General features: G+C 44.3%; 5 protein-coding genes and 1 non-coding gene across 13 annotated transcripts; 5 read left to right on the forward strand and 1 right to left on the reverse strand.

Annotated features, from left to right (window-relative positions):
- Nucleotide 1: 1 nt before the first annotated feature.
- On the forward strand, nt 2-8,688 carry LOC138141187 (probable ATP-dependent RNA helicase DDX5). 2 transcript variants are annotated; one of them, XM_069061877.1, is made up of 6 exons: nt 2-77; nt 242-333; nt 4,362-4,762; nt 4,817-5,343; nt 5,399-6,254; nt 6,366-8,688. In XM_069061877.1, exons 2-6 carry the CDS (start codon nt 299-301, stop codon nt 6,683-6,685), a joined length of 2,139 nt encoding a protein of 712 aa, XP_068917978.1. In that variant the 5' UTR covers nt 2-77; nt 242-298; the 3' UTR covers nt 6,686-8,688. The 2 variants fall into 2 exon arrangements, with proteins under 2 accessions (XP_068917978.1, XP_068917979.1); XM_069061878.1 differs by having other exon boundaries at nt 4,368-4,762.
- Nucleotides 8,689-8,891: 203 nt separating this feature from the next.
- On the forward strand, nt 8,892-13,142 carry LOC138141191 (ATP-dependent RNA helicase p62-like). Of its 4 annotated transcripts, none has more exons than XM_069061885.1 (6): nt 8,892-8,943; nt 9,094-9,175; nt 9,445-10,506; nt 10,776-11,014; nt 12,204-12,382; nt 12,604-13,142. In XM_069061885.1, coding segments are annotated over exons 2-6 (1,671 nt in total). In that variant the 5' UTR covers nt 8,892-8,943; nt 9,094-9,173; the 3' UTR covers nt 12,793-13,142. The 4 variants fall into 4 exon arrangements, with proteins under 4 accessions (XP_068917986.1, XP_068917987.1, XP_068917985.1 ...); XM_069061884.1 differs by having other exon boundaries at nt 8,923-8,943; nt 9,394-10,506; XM_069061886.1 differs by lacking the exons at nt 12,204-12,382; nt 12,604-13,142 and adding an exon at nt 11,385-11,910 and having other exon boundaries at nt 8,911-8,943; nt 9,337-10,506.
- Nucleotides 12,414-12,554, forward strand: LOC138122493 (small nucleolar RNA SNORA57). Its single transcript, XR_011156530.1, has one exon. It is a non-coding gene; the product is annotated as a small nucleolar RNA SNORA57 (small nucleolar RNA).
- Nucleotides 13,143-13,217: 75 nt separating the features above from the next.
- LOC138141202 (uncharacterized) lies at nt 13,218-14,378 on the forward strand. 2 transcript variants are annotated; one of them, XM_069061907.1, is made up of 5 exons: nt 13,218-13,334; nt 13,385-13,663; nt 13,712-13,897; nt 13,945-14,155; nt 14,203-14,378. In XM_069061907.1, the coding sequence occupies exons 1-5, from the start codon at nt 13,218-13,220 to the stop codon at nt 14,376-14,378; spliced, it is 969 nt and encodes a 322-aa protein (XP_068918008.1). The 2 variants fall into 2 exon arrangements, with proteins under 2 accessions (XP_068918008.1, XP_068918009.1); XM_069061908.1 differs by having other exon boundaries at nt 13,945-14,083.
- On the reverse strand, nt 14,358-15,898 carry LOC138141203 (hatching enzyme 1.2-like). Its single transcript, XM_069061909.1, has 4 exons — nt 15,341-15,898; nt 15,103-15,294; nt 14,722-15,048; nt 14,358-14,675 (listed from the first exon to the last, which is right to left on the reverse strand). The coding sequence occupies exons 1-4, from the start codon at nt 15,444-15,446 to the stop codon at nt 14,401-14,403; spliced, it is 900 nt and encodes a 299-aa protein (XP_068918010.1). The 5' UTR covers nt 15,447-15,898; the 3' UTR covers nt 14,358-14,400.
- Nucleotides 15,899-15,961: 63 nt separating this feature from the next.
- Nucleotides 15,962-19,229, forward strand: LOC138141188 (A-kinase anchor protein 17A-like). Of its 3 annotated transcripts, XM_069061880.1 has the most exons (5): nt 15,964-16,769; nt 16,895-17,019; nt 17,068-17,140; nt 17,190-17,621; nt 17,669-19,229. In XM_069061880.1, exons 2-5 carry the CDS (start codon nt 16,950-16,952, stop codon nt 19,227-19,229), a joined length of 2,136 nt encoding a protein of 711 aa, XP_068917981.1. In that variant the 5' UTR covers nt 15,964-16,769; nt 16,895-16,949. The 3 variants fall into 3 exon arrangements, with proteins under 3 accessions (XP_068917982.1, XP_068917981.1, XP_068917980.1); XM_069061881.1 differs by having other exon boundaries at nt 15,962-17,019; nt 17,681-19,229; XM_069061879.1 differs by having other exon boundaries at nt 15,964-17,019.
- The last annotated feature ends 46 nt before the right edge of the window (nt 19,230-19,275 follow it).

Genomic DNA, 19,275 nt, shown 5'->3' on the forward strand with positions numbered 1-19,275 from the left:
ACGCAAAACAATTGTACGGTCAATCGTCGCCGCGTATGCGCATTACCGTTTTGTTCGCCGGTCTGGTAAGGGAATAGGTGAGGTTTCTCCAGTAATTTTGCTAAATTTACGAAAAATCTGCGGAGTTTCGGTGAAATCGCACTCAGGAAACTGAGTCTGGCGCCCCCGGGGGCCGAACTACGACGCAGTTACACTTGGTCGGTCGATGCACGTCGAATTTGACGCCGTCCTTTCTTTGCAGATTTTCACCACACTGGGAGTCCATTGAAACGAATTTGGTAACATATTTTACTGCAAAATGCAGTACAATAACGTATTTCACAACAGTTCAGTGTAAGTCAAGCCAATTTTTCATGTTTTTCTGGTCGGAACTTGAAAATTCCCAATATCCGAAAGTGTTGCACGGGCTTGACCTCTTGCACCACTTTCACACGGAGGCTGCCATTTTAACTATTGTCACTCCTTTATGTTGGAAATTTTCATTGTTCATTTAGAATAATGACTCGGGAGGCAGTCGGGCCGCATCTTCCACGGGTTTTCGCCGTTTGGGGTTCCTCTGCCGCTGGAAAACGGAGGCGGCGATGACAATTCACTCTCGGGCGTCTACCCCTAATAAATTATGAAATCCTTTGTCCGGTTTTCTTGTGACGTAAAAAAGGATCAAACCAAATCTGTCATTAAGAAATGTAAAAATGTGTAGTCGCCCATGCAAAAAAAAAATATTTTTTGTCCGACACTGTCAGAATTTGAGAATTTTCTCCTGTGTGAACGGATTTTCATAAACGTCACAACTTGTCAAAACGAAATGTTAAGCTAATTTAAAAGATTTTAAGCGATTTGAAGCCTTTAAGGGGTTCGTCGAACAAAAAAACGTTGTACATATTCAATTCGTTCGTGTGTAAATTGGGCCTTTTTTGGCATTCGTGGGCCTTTAAAACACTCGTTTCACTCGCGTTTAAAAATGGCCCACTTGTGAAAAAAAGGCCCAATTTACACACGAACTCATTTTTAAATCTCATACCATTCCAGTTTTGACAACTTAACCAGTAAAACATATTTGTTGCTATACAGGGTGATTCTGAAATAAGTTTGGAAAAAAAATGTGGAGTATCCTTGACACAAAATAATTCTGCGTAAATGACTTTTGGAGGTGAAATTAAAAGGATGGAAATCACCCTATATGCTTGTATTTCCAACGCCTATGAATAGGGAAAATTAGTCCGAATTTGTTCACTTCATTAGCAACCATTGTTACATCAACTCCACAATAAAATCGTAAGTGCAAGCACATTGCTTTGTAAGTGATCAAGAGGAGTAAGGTTACGTTTGTGACTGACGGGCATCTTTTATTTATTAGTTATTGCTAAACTACCAAGATAATCAGGTAATCACCTTTAACTCAGCAACTGACCAAATTTTCAATCATTTGTATCTCGAAAACGAAAAAACTTTTATAAGAAAAATTTTTTGTCTGGCTTCTTCTCATCATCACAAATTACCTGTTTTTTCCAAACTTATTTCAGAATCACTATTTAATTCATTTTAAAAACCCTCCACCACCCGGCGGCACGGCAATTATTTTGCGGGAGTACATACACTATTACGGATAATACTATCAAGTAATAGTGCAGTGCTTATCAACATAATTACCGGCGTCTCGCCTCCACATTTTCACTTTTTTGTGTTTTATGTTCTGTGTCAATGTTAAGGAATTTCCTCACGATGTGACATGAGTATAATAATATACCTTTTTGAATTTCAACTACCAATGTGTTCTCTAAGTCCAAAATTTTTAAATTTTTAAAAATAGATTGCGGTACTATTCTAAACACCAAAGATTTCTCATAGCAACGGAGAGTTCTAAATATTTATTAATTTTTGTGTTATATTGGGTGATTCAAAATGATTGTGGCCAAGTGTGGCAACTATGTACGAAAATTTATGTGGCAACTGTGTGAATGGGGTAGAGTTGACATTTGTATGACATTTCATAAGCGTGCATTTGATTTTTTCAATTCTATTACACATTGATTTGACAACTTACAAAATTGCGCGACTATGAACTGCCAAGGAAATGTCAACTCTACCCTACCCACACAGTTGCCACATAAATGTTCGTACATAGTTGCCATACTTGGCCACAATCATTTTGAATCACCCATTATGTATGTCTGTGTTATATTGTGTGAATTTATATTTATGTAATTTAATGTTCATTAACCAATGAAAAACTTGATTTTAGCCATTTCCATGGTTACAAAAAAAAAAAAAATGCAGCAATTATTGGACTAGTAAAAATTGCATCGATTATTTTTTAAACAGTCCTGTCAGCCAATCGTAATGAGAAAAAATTTTAAATCGACCAATAGCAGCAAATTTACACTGACTACATATGTATTTGCTAGTAAAGAGCGATCAAATTCATTTGTAATCGAGTCATCTATGGATTTGGATCCGTATGTCTTTTCGATTGATATGCCCAGATTTAAGCTGTGTTTTTTTGTTAAGAAACGACATACGATTTCGAATTCATGGATAATTACAGCGACTATTTTTTCACGTTGTTTAATAGGATCTTTGTTTAAATAAACGAATAAAAAAGTTAGCATTGACTTGGTTGTTACTGTAGCGCAGTCATTTGTCTCAATATAAACATAAAAATTCTGCACCATCGCCATTGTGGAGTACCGTTCAAATTTCGCTTTTGAGATTTGACATAGTTTAAAAAATAATCACGCCGAATTACATTCGTGATAATAATTTTAACTAGATTAGCACTCACCTTTGTTGGTATTAAGAAATCCCACCCGTAGACTTCGTCCACTCGTGAGATTTCTGTAGCAACAGAGATTCGTGCATCTAGTTAAAGTTATGATCACTTTTGCAATTACTGTTGGATATTGCATGTACACTTCTGTTCACTGAAAAAGCATACACTTACATTTTGCTTGTGTAAATCAGATTTCCCATTATTATACCTGATGTCATTGTCAGTGGCAGGTAATTGAAATAATTCGATTTCAGTCAGTAAAAGTCATAGATATATAAGAGGAAGATACAGCCATTCCATATAAACGTATTTCGTTGCTTGGGAAAACATATCAACGATTCCGGTACTATCCTCCATTTTTTTCTAGCACACAATTAATGTATTCTTGTCTTGTTTCCATACATCTGCACTTGAATAGAGAAGTACCTCGTATTCATCTAGTTGACGATAATTGAGAAACGTCATCGTGACAAATTATTTGTGAATTATTTTACATTTAATTACATGCGTGCGACGGAAATAGAAACAAAAGGTACGTCTTGTCCCCAGTACTTCACCTATTGCTGTATCTTCTCCTTATATATCTATGGTAAAAGTGTCTTAATGCCCCCTCTAATGTTACTGTTGTGAACATTATAGGTATTATTCTTTATTTTCAAGGTTTATTGTTGGTTGTTTTAAGTCTGGCATAATCAAAATTCGTTTGTAAATTCGTACCTGATAACTTAATAGGGTAAACATGGAAACAAACATCAAGTAAATTTACACAACCAAAAAATTGCAAAAATCTCTTTCAAGACTTGTGTACTTTTTTCCGTGAACAGAACTGTACTATTCCGGACACGAAATATGTAATAGACATTTCTAAAAAAAATTATGTAAACCAATCATTAGTGTTATTAATAAATGACAATGATTAAAAATCACGAAGTTTTTCTGGTGACATTAAAAAAGCAGGGAAATGGCATTATCAAATCAAAAGTGGGGTTATATTCAATACAGACCAGTTCACACATATTTGTCAGTTGTGGCCAAGATTGCGTGTCCGGAATAGTACAAGTCATCTTAAACAAATGAAAATCTTTATTTAAACTTTTTTACAGCGAAAAATAAACACAGAAATATTATAATCTAACAAAGGGAAATGTACAATTTGAAAAACTAACATTGGAACAATTTTGTAATAACCCTGATATTAAATTTTTCATTTATTAAAGAAAGTCCAATTTATTGTTTTATATTTTTGCTTTTTTTTTTTATTGCTTCACTGCAAAGAAATGTGTCCATTGTGTGGGTTTTGTATCTTTAATTTTTTTTGTGCGTACGTCAACACCATTTTTATGTCTGTTATCTTAAGTGGTCATTGTGTTATTGAAGACAAATGTGTGTACTGCTGTTGTGTGATTACATAAATTATTTTGTTTGATTACAAATCTTCTTTGTCTTTGATTTTTGCAAATAAAGTACAATTTACCCGAGGATCAAAGTTCGCTTTGATCGGCTTTTGCGAGGGGCTGCGACGAACGTCGTCGTCGTCCCCAGAGGTGTCGACGATAACAAATCGATCATCTTTTCTTTTTCTTTTGGCAAGGTTCAGATCACGGCCTGACCGAAGTGAACAATTCGGTAAACAATCGAACTACTGGTACGGCCCGCCTCAACACACCATGGCACCGGTCCAGGATTTTGGAGGCCCCAATTCCAAGCAGTATAAGAAGAAGTGTCAAGACGACCAGCAGCAAATGGCCGTTCCGCTGTGGGACGGAGTGGAGCTGAAACCGTTCCGGAAGAACTTTTACATTCCTCACAACAACGTGAAGAACCGCACCGAGCAAGAAGTGGACAGCTACCGCGAGGTGAAGGACATCATAGTGCGCGGGAGCAACGTGCCTAGCCCCAACGTCTGTTTCGAGGAGGGCAATTTCCCCGAGTACATCATGCAGGTCATACTCAAGCAGGGCTTCGCCGAGCCCACGGCCATCCAATCGCAAGGTATTGTCGGTTGTTGTAGTCGTTGACAGTCGAGTAATGTTGAATTGATCGAAGGCTGGCCCGTGGTGATGTCGGGACGCGATCTGGTGGGGATCGCCCAGACCGGCTCCGGAAAGACTCTAGCCTACATGATGCCGGCCGTGGTCCACATCAACAACCAGCAGAGACCCCAGAGGGGCGAAGGCCCGATCGCCTTGATCCTGGCCCCGACCAGGGAGTTGGCGCAGCAGATACAGAAGGTGGCCCACGAATTCGGCTCGACGACGATGGTGCGCAACACCTGCATCTTCGGGGGCTCTCCCAAGGGACCCCAGGCCAGAGATCTGGAAAGAGGAGTGGAGATCGTGATCGCTACTCCAGGCAGACTGATCGATTTCCTCGAGAAGGGAACAACGAATCTGCAAAGGTGCACCTATCTGGTGCTGGACGAAGCCGACAGGATGTTGGATATGGGATTCGAGCCCCAGATCCGCAAGATCATCCAGCAGATCAGGCCCGACAGGCAGGTCCTGATGTGGTCGGCGACTTGGCCGAAACAGGTGCAAGCCCTCGCCGAAGAATTCCTCGTCGATTACATCCAGGTAGGGCTCTCGGGATTGTTCGTAGCGGCAACGGTGATAACGGTGAGCTTCTCAGGTGAACATCGGGGGCCTGTCGTTGGCAGCCAACCACAACATCAAGCAGATCGTCGAAGTGTGCGAAGAGAACGACAAGGAGGAGAAACTGTGCAAGCTGCTGAAAGAGATCGGCTCCGACTGCTGCAACAAGATCATTGTGTTCGTTGAGACCAAAAAGAAGGTCGACGATATCACCAAGTGCATCAGGCGCGAAGGCTACGCCGCCATCTCCATCCACGGCGACAAGTCCCAACCGGAACGCGACTACGTCTTGTCGGAATTCCGCAACGGCAAATCGTCGATCCTCGTCGCCACCGACGTGGCGGCCAGAGGCTTGGACGTTGAGGACGTCAAGTACGTCATCAACTTCGATTATCCCAACTCGAGCGAGGACTACGTCCATCGCATCGGGCGCACCGGGAGGTGCCAACAAGCGGGGACGGCGTACGCCTTCTTCACGTCGAACAACCAGAGACAGGCCAAAGATCTGATCGCGGTGCTGGAGGAAGCGGGACAGGTGATCTTGCCCCAGCTGCAGGAGATGGCGCAATCGGCGCGCAACTCACAGAACGGCAGGAACAGGTGGCACAACCGCAACAAGGACAACTCGTCGCCCAACTCGAATAATTCGAACCGCGGGAGCAAGACATGGAACAACAAGAGCTTCGGCAACGGAACGGACTACAGGCAGAACGTGGGGCCCAGAACGAACATGAGCGGCAACAGGAACGACATGCAAAGGAACAACAACCAGAGGAACTACTCGAACGGGTTCACGTTCCAGAACACGCAGTTCCAGAACGGGCAAGGGTACCAGACGTCGTACAGTCCGCCCAGCGTGTACCAACAGAACGGCAACGGCGGAAGGCCCTACGGTTAGTCGCATTTTTTTGAAATAATTTTGCGTGACCTCGAAAATATGTTCTGTCGCGATCGTTCGTGTCCTCAGGTGGCGCTATTCGAAATAATGTCGTTTATTTTTCAAGGTAACAACTCGCGGGGCTACAACAACCAGAGATTCAACCGTCAGGCTTACGGAGGCCCCCCTCAGGCTAGCAGCCCCAACATGTACCACACAGTCGCGCCTCCCGCTTACATGATGCAGGCGGCGCCCGCAGCCCCCGACGGCATCCAGTCCATCATCAACCACAAGTTCTTCCAGAGCAACCGTCTGCCGAACACGACGAATCCGTGCGCCTATCAGTCGATGGGTCAAGGTCAGGCCGGTCCCTACAGCCAGTTTCCGGGACCTCTCCCTTACACCTACTCGTACACCCAACAACCGCCGACCGCCGTACAACAATAAGTCGCACCAGGAGACCGCGTCGTTCCCGTACTTTTCATTTTCGATGTATGATTTTTTGTTTTAGTTTTGTAGTCGATGTACGTAATCTCGTTACAATAATTGTAAATTTGTGTCGATAGAGGCGCGTTCTCGACGGGAACGACGGGTTTGTCCGTCGCACCGCTTTGGCTTCATGTTTATTACTGATAACGCAATGGGCTCTCCGACTACTTATCAGGTGTTTGTTTGAGCCGGTCTTTCCGGTCTATTATATATATTTAGTGTGTAATCTGTGTGTTCTCGTTTCGAGAATTAGGTAGTCTAGAAGTAACTATCTGTATGCTGATGAAATGCACGAAACATATAGAAGGGGAGTTCGGGCTCGTTTCGTTCTTATAGTATTTTATACAATTAAAATGAAAACATTATCGATGCTGTTTAGGGATGAAGGTATATAAAGAAAAAAAATAAACTAGAGTCCAGTCAAAAGTTTATATTTCTAGTGGGAGGGAATTTATCGTTGATTTCGCGAAGGGTGTTTGTTGATTTGTTTCGAAATGAATTATTGCCTCGGCTCTGTACTAGCTTTCGAAGTATGGATGTTTGACTGTACCGAAATAAGTAAATTTATTAGCCAGCAGCAAGAGTGAGAGTTTTAGCCGTACGTGTCGTGTGCAAGTGACTCGTACCTTTCGTTTTTTATTTATTGCGATTCTTGACATGACTGCTTGTGTCGTGTAAATATGTGTAGTATTAAGTATTAACTCGTTCGTCGTTTAAGCGTGGTGCTGATAAGCGCGCACGTCCATCTGTGATATTTAGCGATTACGGTAGCAACAGAATAATAATATTAACTTTTCCGTGTCTGGGAGAAACGCCAAGCGTTATTATATTAAGCTATGTACAATAACGTTGATAGTTAGGAATGTGATATTTTCAATAAAAAGACTGAAATATCTCTAGATAATATTTTGTTTGGAAGCAAGGCCGCGCCACGCCGGCCCGTTTTTCAACCTCAAACAAACAATTTTTACTGTCGCGTACGGTTTGTCTTTTTATTATTATTTAATATTATTACGGTTATTATTTTGTGTGATTATTGTTTTTTTGTACGTCTACTCGTTTTGAAACGGAAAGTGAGAGCGTATCTCGGTACTCGGACTGAGTGCGTAAAGCACAAAGTTATTTCATTATTCTACGACGTTATCATTCGCGCCATTGCATCGTAACGATCAACGATTTTATATAATATTTAATATTGTTTATTTTTCGTTCCTTCCTCAGTTCTCCACGTCGTCGGTGGTATTTTATTAATCGCAAAGTACCTTGTAATTATTATAAGTCTCGAACCAGAACTGGCGTAAATCAAACGTGTGTGATCCGCTAAGCGCGATTCCGGTCATGTTTTATCATTACCACCGTGTCATACGTGTGTGTCTACCTAACATTCGGTTTTTTCTTCTCTCGACAAATTAGGTTGCATGACCCTCGCATTAAAACTCTCTAAAGAAAAAAAGTTAATGTTAAAAAAGTCATTATTTATATACTCTTCTGTAAGTTTCCAGCAAGTGCATTTCTTGTATGTAATACAGTATTAATATAGTTGTAATTTCAATATGTATTTAATTTCTAATGTTTTTCTTGGTAAATTTCAATTTTTAACCTGGATGTATGATCATATATTTAAAGAAACAAACAACAACAAAAAAAAAACAACAAAATACCATGAAATATTTATATTTTGCGAACAAATCTAAATTAGGAATTGAAATTTTCAATGAAAAAGATGGAATTCTCATCACATTCTAGTTACCAAATTTATTACGGCACCAAGTGCAAATTTTATTGTACCTGTCGCAGGCGGAATTTCTTTTAAATTCGCACTTTTAAAGTGCCACACTTTATTATTATCCGTGAAGGAGTGTATTTTAGAGAAAGTATTCCATCTAATTTATTTAAAATGTCAAAAAATCCGAATTTAATTGTTTATTCAAATATTTCAAATAAAAATGTATCTATTACAATTATTTTTCCTTTTATTTTCTTCCCGAACCTGCTGAAATATACGACGAAAGCGAACAGCTGTGATGTAAAACATTTTAGAAAGTTAGAAGTCGGTAGTGACTTGCAGATATTCAAAAATCCCGCCGTCGAGTTGCGTGAGTTTATTGATCCCAGATGGCAGCACACGAGCTACTGCGCATGCTCGGTGGTATTTCCTACCCCCCGAGTCCTCGATTTCGTCATCTTCTGTCTCTTCAACTTTGGACGTTGTTGAGGTAAGTTTCGTTTCTTTATTAATTTGCAAAATTGTCCATTTCACCGTTTTATTTGTGATTTTTGCTATTCCACAACTCGTATCGAATCATTGTTGACGCGACGATATCGCAGTTATCGTTTTTAACGGGAGAATTTCGTTATTTTTCCAGATTTTTCCAGCAACTCCAAACAAAGAACCGCAAAATCAACTGTAATACTGACCAGGGAATATCATCCGACATCCTAAAACATGTAAGTTTACACTGAATTGACATTGTGACGGCTTTTTGTGGATATTTTCACGTAATTTGTCTCGGATGATTGTTGGTCGATCGATAATGGTCGAGTTTTTAAAAATGTCTGCCGTTCTCGAACGCCTCCTCAGATCCGAGATTTCATTCAGATATTTGCAGGAAGTTCCTGTCAATTTGTATGTCACTTGTTAAATCGAGAACGCAAATAATTCACAGAAATATGGAGTTCATAGCAGTCACATCATACGAATGTCCCCCGAATTCCAGGTCTTACGGTAAACAAAATGGCGGTGGTTCTTATCGTGGAGGTGGCGGCAGAGGTAGCGACGGCGGATTCGGCGCCAGCCGCAACGGTTTCGGCGGGGGCGGCGGCAGGTTCAAGAACGGAGGCGGTGGTGGTTCGGGTGGCGGGAGTCGCTTCGGCGGCGGCCGCAATGGCCCCGGAAACGGAGGCCCCCCGGGCAACCGCCTCAGAAAGCCCAACTGGGACATGAAGAATCTTCGTCCCTTCAAGAAGGACTTCTACGTGCCCCATCCGGCTGTGGCCAACCGCTCCAAGTACGAAGTCGAGCAGTATCGGCGCTCCAAAGAGATCACCATCGACGGAGACGCCCCCAACCCCATCCAGAACTTCACCGAGGCCAGTTTTCCCGACTACGTCATGCACGAGATCCAGAAGCAAGGTTATGACGCCCCCACGGCGATCCAGGCGCAGGGGTGGCCCATCGCCATGAACGGCAGAGACTTGGTGGGCATAGCACAGACTGGCTCGGGGAAGACCCTCGCCTACATACTTCCAGCCATAGTCCACATCAACAATCAGCCCCCGATCACCCGGGGCGACGGTCCCATCGCGCTGGTCCTGGCCCCCACGCGGGAACTTGCTCAACAGATCCAGCAAGTCGCACAGGACTTTGGCAGCTCGTCGTACGTCCGAAACACGTGCATTTTCGGCGGTGCCCCCAAGGGACCCCAGGCGAGGGACTTGGAGCGCGGTGTCGAGATCTGCATCGCAACTCCCGGCAGGTTGATCGATTTCTTGGAGAAGGGGACCACCAACTTGCAACGGTGCACCTATCTAGTATTAGATGAAGCTGACCGGATGTTGGACATGGGGTTCGAGCCGCAAATTCGCAAAATCATCGAACAAATCAGGCCCGATCGCCAGACGCTAATGTGGTCAGCCACGTGGCCCAAGGAGGTGAGGAAGTTGGCATCGGACTTTTTGCGAACTTACATCCAGATCAACATTGGTTCGCTGCAACTGTCTGCCAATCACAACATCCTCCAGATCGTGGATGTCTGCCAGGAACACGAAAAGGAAACCAAGTAAGTAGAAATTTGTTGGGCGAGCTGACATTTCGCTCAGTTCAAAAATGTCAGTTTTAGAATTTTATTACTAAATTTAATCAGCAAGTCCAATGTACCAGGACTGATTTTTGTCATTTGAATATTTATTTTATGATGAGTCATGTATCTGAACGACGGTGATGCTTTCTACCACACCCAATCCTCTAAGAAGAACTGAATGTTTGCATCGTGAACGCGAAATTTTTTTTTGGACGTTCGCCGCGTGACGTGCTCGTGTATCATTTCAGATTGAACAACCTCCTGCAAGAGATTGGCAACAACGGTGAGCCCGGGGCCAAAATCATCATTTTCGTAGAAACAAAGAAGAAGGTGGAGAGTATAACCAGAACGATCAGGCGTTACGGATGGCCGGCGGTCTGCATGCACGGCGACAAGAGTCAGCAGGAGCGCGATTTCGTCTTAAGAGAGTTCCGCAACGGCAAGTCCTGCATATTGATCGCTACAGACGTAGCCGCTCGCGGATTGGGTAGGTTTTTGATTTGGTTCTCGTAGAAAATTTGATTTTCATCTGTTTCTTTTTTGGAATTTAACCATGTTCAGTTTTATGGACTTTTCTAAAAAAAAAAAAAAGAATCAAAAGTAACTCGGAATTGTACAGTATGGCATAGTAGCACTCGGGGGATTTTCCAGACTGGTTTTCTATATTCCATAAGGGTGCGATTGATGAGTAGTCGGAAGGGGCGGGGGGTGAATTTTTGCATGCATCATCGACGACGTGCAGGAACATATCACGAGAAATTCATTGATTTACTCGCTAAAATTAGTCTTTAGTTTGTAAGTTGTGAATAATCTAGGGAGCAGTATTTTAATCAGTCTGGTTGTCCTTTTTGTTTCAGAGGCACATGCAGGATGAGCGTATTTAGCAAGTGCTAATAATTACGCCTTTGTTGCGTTCTTGTAAAGGATGCAATTCTGTGTCTTGCGGTGCCTCTGGCTGGCTACCCCGCTCTGAGGTAGATCAGTTGAGGAGGTAGAAGACCGATGGAAGATTTGATGTACATTCGCATCAAAGATGGCACATGTTTGTTCAGTCCAGGTTCATGACCGTCCCCTGTGTTGTACGAATTTTTCTCACCACCGGACAAAAAAAAATCCATCCTTTTCCTTTTTTTGTTATTTAATTTTCGTTTTCCAATTAATTGCCGAGCGTTTCGGGGAATTGCCAAAAGCCACGAGTCAAACAAATGTCATTCAAATTTGAGTATTTGTCTTCCGTTCGGTCCTGCAGTGTTTAGAGCGCCCGAATTTTAATTGATCCCAGCAGCACTTGCGCTCGGACATCACTGCAGCAGCCACTTTATGCTACTATAGCTGTCCGATGATTTGTTGTAAATGCTTCACAACTCCGTGGATCTCTTGAAACTCGAGTCATGGTTAGTATTCTTGATATTTTTTATTTATCAGATAACCGACTGCCGGCCCAGAAACATTTCACTCCTGGCGGCGTCACCGCAACACATTGGACAAGAACAGTTGAACTGTTGCTGGTCCCGGCACGTTGTTTAATTTCAAAATAAAAGCAAAAGTAACGTTGACCTGTGTTGACTAATTTTGTCTTTTCTGTTTAAACAATTTGATTTTTGTTCATGTGCAACTAACGATTACTAACAAGCTTTCCGATCGCCGAATATGTACTAAACGATTGTCTCCTCTAGATGTGGAAGGAATCAAATACGTCATAAACTATGACTACCCCAACTCTTCAGAAGATTACATTCACAGAATAGGGAGAACAGGCCGGTCGGACAGCACCGGCACCTCCTACGCTTTCTTCACTCCATCCAATTTCAGACAAGCCAAAGATCTAGTTTCAGTACTCAAAGAAGCCAACCAGGTTAGTGGTGATGATGGAAAACATTTCGAACCCTTCCTTTTTGGCATGCCTCTGCCTAGAATCGGTCGGCAGAGCATGAATGCTGAAGGAAGGGAGATTACAGTGAGGGAAATATGCCTTCGGTGTCCACACGATTCTTGTCTGGATCCCATCCTCAAATTTCCCGACATTTTAATTTTTGCCGCTGTAAAGTATTAGACCTAACTTTCGTTTATGCGTAGGTGGTAAATCCGAAATTATCTGAAATGGCGAGCCGTTGCGGAGGCTTCGGCAGTAAAGGAGGCGGCGGTGGCCGTTGGGGCGGTTACGGAGGCGGCTTCAAAGGCCGGGAAAACAGCGGACCAAGACACCACCAGAGATTCAACAACAGCGGACGAACCAACGGATACAGTAACGGTGGATCCTATTAAAATATGTAACTTCAGTGTGGACAAGGAATGGACCTGATCATTGACAGTATTTTTCTCTTCAGATGCATTCCAGATGCGTCCAACTTAGTTGTGAATTGATTAAAAAAATTAAAATGTTATTTTTTATTTATTCGTATAGTACACAAATATTTATTGATGAAGTCTTCGTCCTAAATGGATTTTGTATTTTCTCCGAATAGTTAGCATTTAAGTTTCTCATCGATCCAGATCATTAATGTTTGTAACTGTGATTAGATTTGACTTTAGTTATATTGACAGATATAACCTTTTTCCTAACTTATCCTTGGCAGTCCGTCATAAATAGTTTTAAAATAAAAGTGTTTTTTCTATGACCGTTTTTTCATTTTCCTTGTTGCCTTGGAAATCTACAAAAACTAACGTCGTCATGACAACCAGTTGACAAGATGAGAAAATACAGAAGGAAAAAAAAGGACGAAGTAGAAAAACGGGAGATCATAACAGAACCAACGCGACGTTCGATATACGATGTCGTCCAGTCAAACCTGAAGATCGCCAAGAGGGTTGAGGAGACTTCCCCGAGAAGGAATTTTGAAATATCGGTAATTTTTAGGTGGCTTACGTGCACCGGTTGCTGTACATAGGTGAGCACCATTTCCCCGAAAAAGGCGAAAATATAGCGGAGGCGATGGAGAACAACTACAAATTGACCAACACCGGTTACTGCACGGAGCCCTTGTCGGGAGTGCTTCTCGTCTACCCCAACCACTTCTGCTACATCGTCGAGGGCTCCGAAGAGATGCTGTACAAGCACCTGTCTCTGCTGTTCAAGCGCCAGAACGGCAACATCGACAGTGTCAAGCTCCTCTCGGCCATCCACCACGTTAAGGGGGTAACACACCGACACCCTCCACGATACACGTTTCTAACCCCGTTTTAGCGTTTCTGGAACGAGTGGATGTCGTACCATGGACGTCCCTCCGAACGAGTCGAAGAGATCGATCCGGAAAGCGACCTCGAGAACTCGATGCGTTACGTCAAGGAGTGTTGCGAGAAAATGTACAATTTCGCCAACGCGTTCATCAACGACCAACTGAAGCTGCGGGCCAAGCAGCAGGAGAACGAAGTATGGGGTCGCTGGTCTGGCGGTATAGAGTGACCGGTTGGTTTCAGGAAGAAGAGAAAGTCAAAGAAGAAGCGGAGGAGCCACAGGAGCAACGCATTTCGGTTCACCGCACCAAGAGTCTGGTGGAGAGAGACCTCTACGTCGAGCACCTCCCGGAGCTGAAGCTGCTGCGGTTTCTGGTAAACTGTAAGCATCTCAAAGACCTGAAGCAGTACCACCAATACTACGAGTACATCGGGCAGTCCAGCGATTACAGCTGTACAGGTCTTGCGGTTGATCGGCTAGTTTTAAGAGGTGTGTTGCAGTGAAGACGTGGCCGGCTCCCAAAAATTTTATCCCGTACGACGTGTTCGACGAGCGGTACAACCCCATAACTGACCTGCCATTGGTGGAAGGACTGGAGCCTGCGAAGGAGGAGTTGGAGGAAGAGGGCGAGGAAGAGTCGACCAACACCATCATGACAACCAAAGAAATAAATTAACTTTATTGAAAACTCGTTTCATTCATATTCCCATGAACTGACAGAGAGTGTAGTACTTGCGGCGCAGCCGCGGATTATCGAAGCACCCGTAGAGGTCGTTCAGTTTGAGACAGTCCCCTTTGGAGAGCGCCTTCCTCTGGCCCAGTCGCTTCACTCCCGGCATTTTGGGAGTGATGGTCGGCTTGCCTTTACCCTTGCTGAAGAAGTTCTTGCCGTAGTGCATGATGGAGTCATAGTCGTACTCGAAGCTGTAGGTCGTGTTCTCGAGACTCTGCTTGTCGAAGTTCGATTTGAACTCTGCAAGAGACGATTCATTCGCTTTCGCCGAAAAAGAGACACTCACGTGGTATGATGTTGTCCATGTGGATCTTGACGAATTTGTCCCTGTCCCATCTGGACTGTTCGTGGAATATTCCCAAAGCGTGCATCAACTCGTGGACGGCTCTGCCTTCGGTACCCAGACAGTTGGGACCTGTGGAATCTGGGGCTTGCAGACTGACAATCTGGGCGCCGCCGAAGCGCCCCACAAACGACCAGCACCCCTTGGGGTACTTGATGGGCCAGATCAGAAGGTAGTCCTTGGTCCGGCCGTCCCACGGGACAAACCGGATGCAAGTCATGAAGTTGAGAATGTGGATGGCTTTCATGATCGTCACCTGCTCGGCGGGTTCTGCGAAAGTACACCATTTTGATCGAAAACAACACGAAACTCGACAACGCTCACCATAAATGGGACTGATGACGTACGGCACCGTCCCGTTGTCCCACAATTTCTCCGGGAACACGTCCCACCGGATCCCCACTCTCCAGTAGTTGTAGATCTCGTTGGTCATCGCCATGTCCCCTTGGAACAACCCCGGAGTGACTTCCGGGTCCGGATCTTCCATCATGTACGCCAGATCGTCGTCAACCTTAACTGCACCCAAATTTACGCCCCGCTCGTGTTCCCGCCAAATAATTACCGTCATCCGGGACAGGAGGGTGCACCACGTCAGGCACCGTCGGCAGAATGTACCGCGCATTTTCCTCCTGCAACACCGCCACCAGCACCACCAAAACCAGCCGCATCTTGCACACCACTCTGACCAACTGAATCCGGCGAGACCGCAAGCAGCGGTCGGGCAAATCGAAGTACCATCGGCATACCGGAGGGTCTCAACCCGGACCCGACTTGGATTTATCGACGGTGCAATTGTCGCAAATTTGCAGTTTGTGCGGTCACGATCGAATCGAAATCGATCATTTTCCGTTTGATGACCTCTCGGAGTTGGAGTAATTTACGAGGCGATGAACAGTTAGGCGAGGGCGAGCGTCGCTGCTCCAACGGTTTCTACCGCCCACCACCGGTAATATCTTCACAAGACGGTTCAATCTAGTACTAGTAGGCGTGATTTGACATGTTGTGACAACGGTAGTCGAGTCGAGCTCAGACGTGACGTTCATTTGTGGCACTCGACAAATGTTTACCAAAATAAAACGCAAGCCCGATAGTATCGATGCAAGATCACAAAAAGTGACCCACATATTTTTTATGGCTCGTCCGACATAATGTGTACCCACTTGTAATTGTGACAAGTGGATTATTTGGGACAAAGTAATTTAGGGGGCTGGTCATTCTGGGACCAACGATACGTAGTAGCCTGCTCCTACTGTTTGATTTCTAGGTATTCAGATCGATCTGGTTTACTTGGTACGGTCACGTCATCTCTTTAGCATAGGATGTTCATTAAAATTCATGAATATTTCGCATGTCTTTGTGAACCTCGTTAAGTCGAATGGGGTCACAAATTGGGGTGAACCTGTCTTGCATGTTGCAAATGATAAACTAGAAATTTCTGATTTAAAACGTCTCGCTAAAGGCGCATTTACAATAAGTACATGGTAGCAGACAAAAATAAAATCTAGATATCCAGAAAGGAAGATCTCGATTATTCCGGTTTGAAAAAAATATCTTCACAACTGATGACATCAAAGAAGGCATTTTATTGCGAAACTGATAATGCGGATTTCCTGTTTTTCAGTACCCCCTTTTCAGATTGTCCAACATAGGGGACACTTTCACTTCTGAAAAAATATACTTCCACACTCTATATAAACGAGATTTAGAAAATAGAAATAGTTTGTGATTTTCTCTGATGTGGGACACACCCGAAACAATTGTACATCTAGTGAACGCCCCTTAACGCAATCTAGGGACCCAGCAGGTTATTCACCCACAAGATGTTTGAATAGCGGTTGCTATAGAAATGTATTGATCAAATACAAGATAAATTTTCCCGCATACGTTCATTGTAGTTTTGGTTTCATTACACTTTCACTCAGTTTTTTCTGCTCTAAGAAATTAGTGCTGTGATCCGATCAGGTTCTAGGATATCTTTTCCATAGCGAGAGGTAACTAAATATTTCTGATTTCTTTTATTGTTTCGTACTTCCATCGCTACTGTCACAATCGATTGTGACCCCGCCGTGCAACGTCTGCACTTTTTGGCATTGCAGAAATTTCTGTTATTTTCCAGTTTTCGGCAATATTCCGATATTGCTGCTTTAAGCTGTTGCTGCGATTAAAATGCCATGTCCACGTACGTAGATAAACCGTTGTCCCTGATAGAACGCAAGAAACTCCAGTGGGCCAAAGAGAAAGGTAACTCCACTACCTTTACAATTCCCCACCAATAGAACTCTTTTATAGAAGAACTCGCCGGACTGTGCGCCCCGTGGGCCTCCAACAAAGAGTCCCAACCGTACGAGAGGTCATGCCAAAGGTAGACCGCCCCCTTTTAACAGTCACCCTCTCAGAACCGTCTTTTATAGAAACAGATATGTTACTAAGTTCGCGATGGCCAATAACGAGTTCTTCCGCAAAGACTTCTCCACTCCGGGCAGACGCTCGAGTTTGCCTCCGCTGTGCAAGAACCAGTACAACTCCATCGACAAGGAATTGGGGGGCGAGACGTCGGGTTACGGTAGCGACAATCCCAACCAAAATCTTGAAACTCAACCTTCCAACAACTGGAATCAATCAGGGTACGAGTCGTCTTCCAGTTTCAAAGACGACAGGCCCAAGTGGAAGGATAAGAACAAGTTTTGGGAAGTGGGGGAGAACGATCCACCCAATTGGGTCAAGAGGGGGTTGCAAAGAGACGAGGAGATCGTGGTGTCGAATACTTCTCCTGCGGAGTCTCCACAGCAAGAGGAAGGAGGAGAAGAACAGAGACCTTCCACCAGTTGTAGTGCTTTGAATCGGTAAGAAAACGAGATATTTGGAGGATTTGATTAAAATTGTTCTACAGCACGTACATCAGGGGGCAGAATATTCCGGTGGACTCTACCGAATTGGCCGAGAGGGAGCGACGAAGACAAATAGCTTTGGCTCATCAAGAAGCGATCAGACAACAACTAGAAGAGCGGGAGAGGCGGCGGCAGGAAGAGAAACAGAAGAGGATTCAAGAAGAACAAGAAGAAGAGATGAGGATCGAGCGTGAACAGGAGGTGGAAAGGAGAAGGAAAGAGAACGAGTTGAAGGCGATTCGAGAGAAACAAGAGCGAGAACGTAAACGGAAAGAAGCCCTCCAGGAGGCTTTGGAAATCGCAGAGAAAGAAGCGAAACTTGAGAAAATGAAGAAGAAAATGATTAGGCAGAACAACATGGAAGAAGTACAGAGCGTTGTTCCTAATGTTATTCATAATAATATAGAGAAAGAAAAGGAGGATACGGAAAAGAAGAGTAATTTGGAGCAGGAAATCGGTCATAATCTAGCTCTGTCGCCCAGACAGGAAGTTTTGAACAACGAAGTCAACAATTTGGAGGTTACAGGCAAGAGTTTGACCACACCCCGATGCAACGAGCGATCGGTCACGCCCCGAAACAACGACAAACCAGTCACGCCCACTCGCTCCACCCGTTCGTCTTGTTCTTTCCAAGTCTTGACAACTCCCAGGACCGAGATGGCTCTGGTCCTACAAACTCCTCTAGAAACCCTCCAAAACATGCAGTACGCGGTGTTAATGCCCAGTCTGGGAGGCAACAATGCGGTCCCCATCGCGATTCCACTGGCTGTGGCACCGGACAAGACCAGCGCCCGTGGCACCGATCGAACGGAAAACCGCATCCTGACTCCCACCCAGTACAGAAACAGAAACAGAACGGTGTGCGACAGCAGCACGCAGACGGAGAACGTGGAGTACAACAACAGGAGCGAGACGGGGGAGAGCACTTGCAACAATCACAAGTACATAAGAGAGAAACTTACCAACTTGGAGTTGAATTATGACAACAGGAACAGGAAGGAGAGGAGGAGCAGAAGCGACGATCGGGGGGCGGACGAGAAGCCCAAGTGGGGAGCGAACAGGCCGCCGACGCGGTACATGAAGCAGAGCGAGAAGGATCCGTTTTATCAAAGGAGAAAGATGAGGCAGAAGATCCGGGATTACAAGAATTCTAGTGACGAGAGTCAAATCGGGAGTCCTAGGACTTACAGGAAGAAGAATTATGTGGAAAAGAGACATACGAGGGCGCTCTGGCGCAAGAACGATCATTTCTTCGCTAGGAACATCAGGATGTACCAGACGGAAATAGTCCCACTGGAGTCGGACAAAGAGCAAATCTATTATCCACATAAGTGCGAGTGTTGCTGTCGCTGCTGTTGCGGCCAGACCAAAACGGAGATCCTGAAAATCGAGCACACCTCGCCTCGGTTGCCCGACTGCAACGAGAATGTCGCAAATCCGACGTACATCATCGACAAACTGACGTCCCTCCACAACGGCCTGGTGACGAAGCAGGAGCAGTGGGAGCGCTCCCCCAGAACCCCCAGTCTCTCCTCGTCGACCCGAAACACGGAAAATAACTAAATCAAACAAACGTTGCCAAAAAGTGTAGACCTCATTTTTCCAATTT

Source organism: Tenebrio molitor, chromosome 1 (genome assembly GCF_963966145.1).
Source record: "Tenebrio molitor chromosome 1, icTenMoli1.1, whole genome shotgun sequence".
Lineage (NCBI taxonomy): Eukaryota > Metazoa > Arthropoda > Insecta > Coleoptera > Tenebrionidae > Tenebrio > Tenebrio molitor.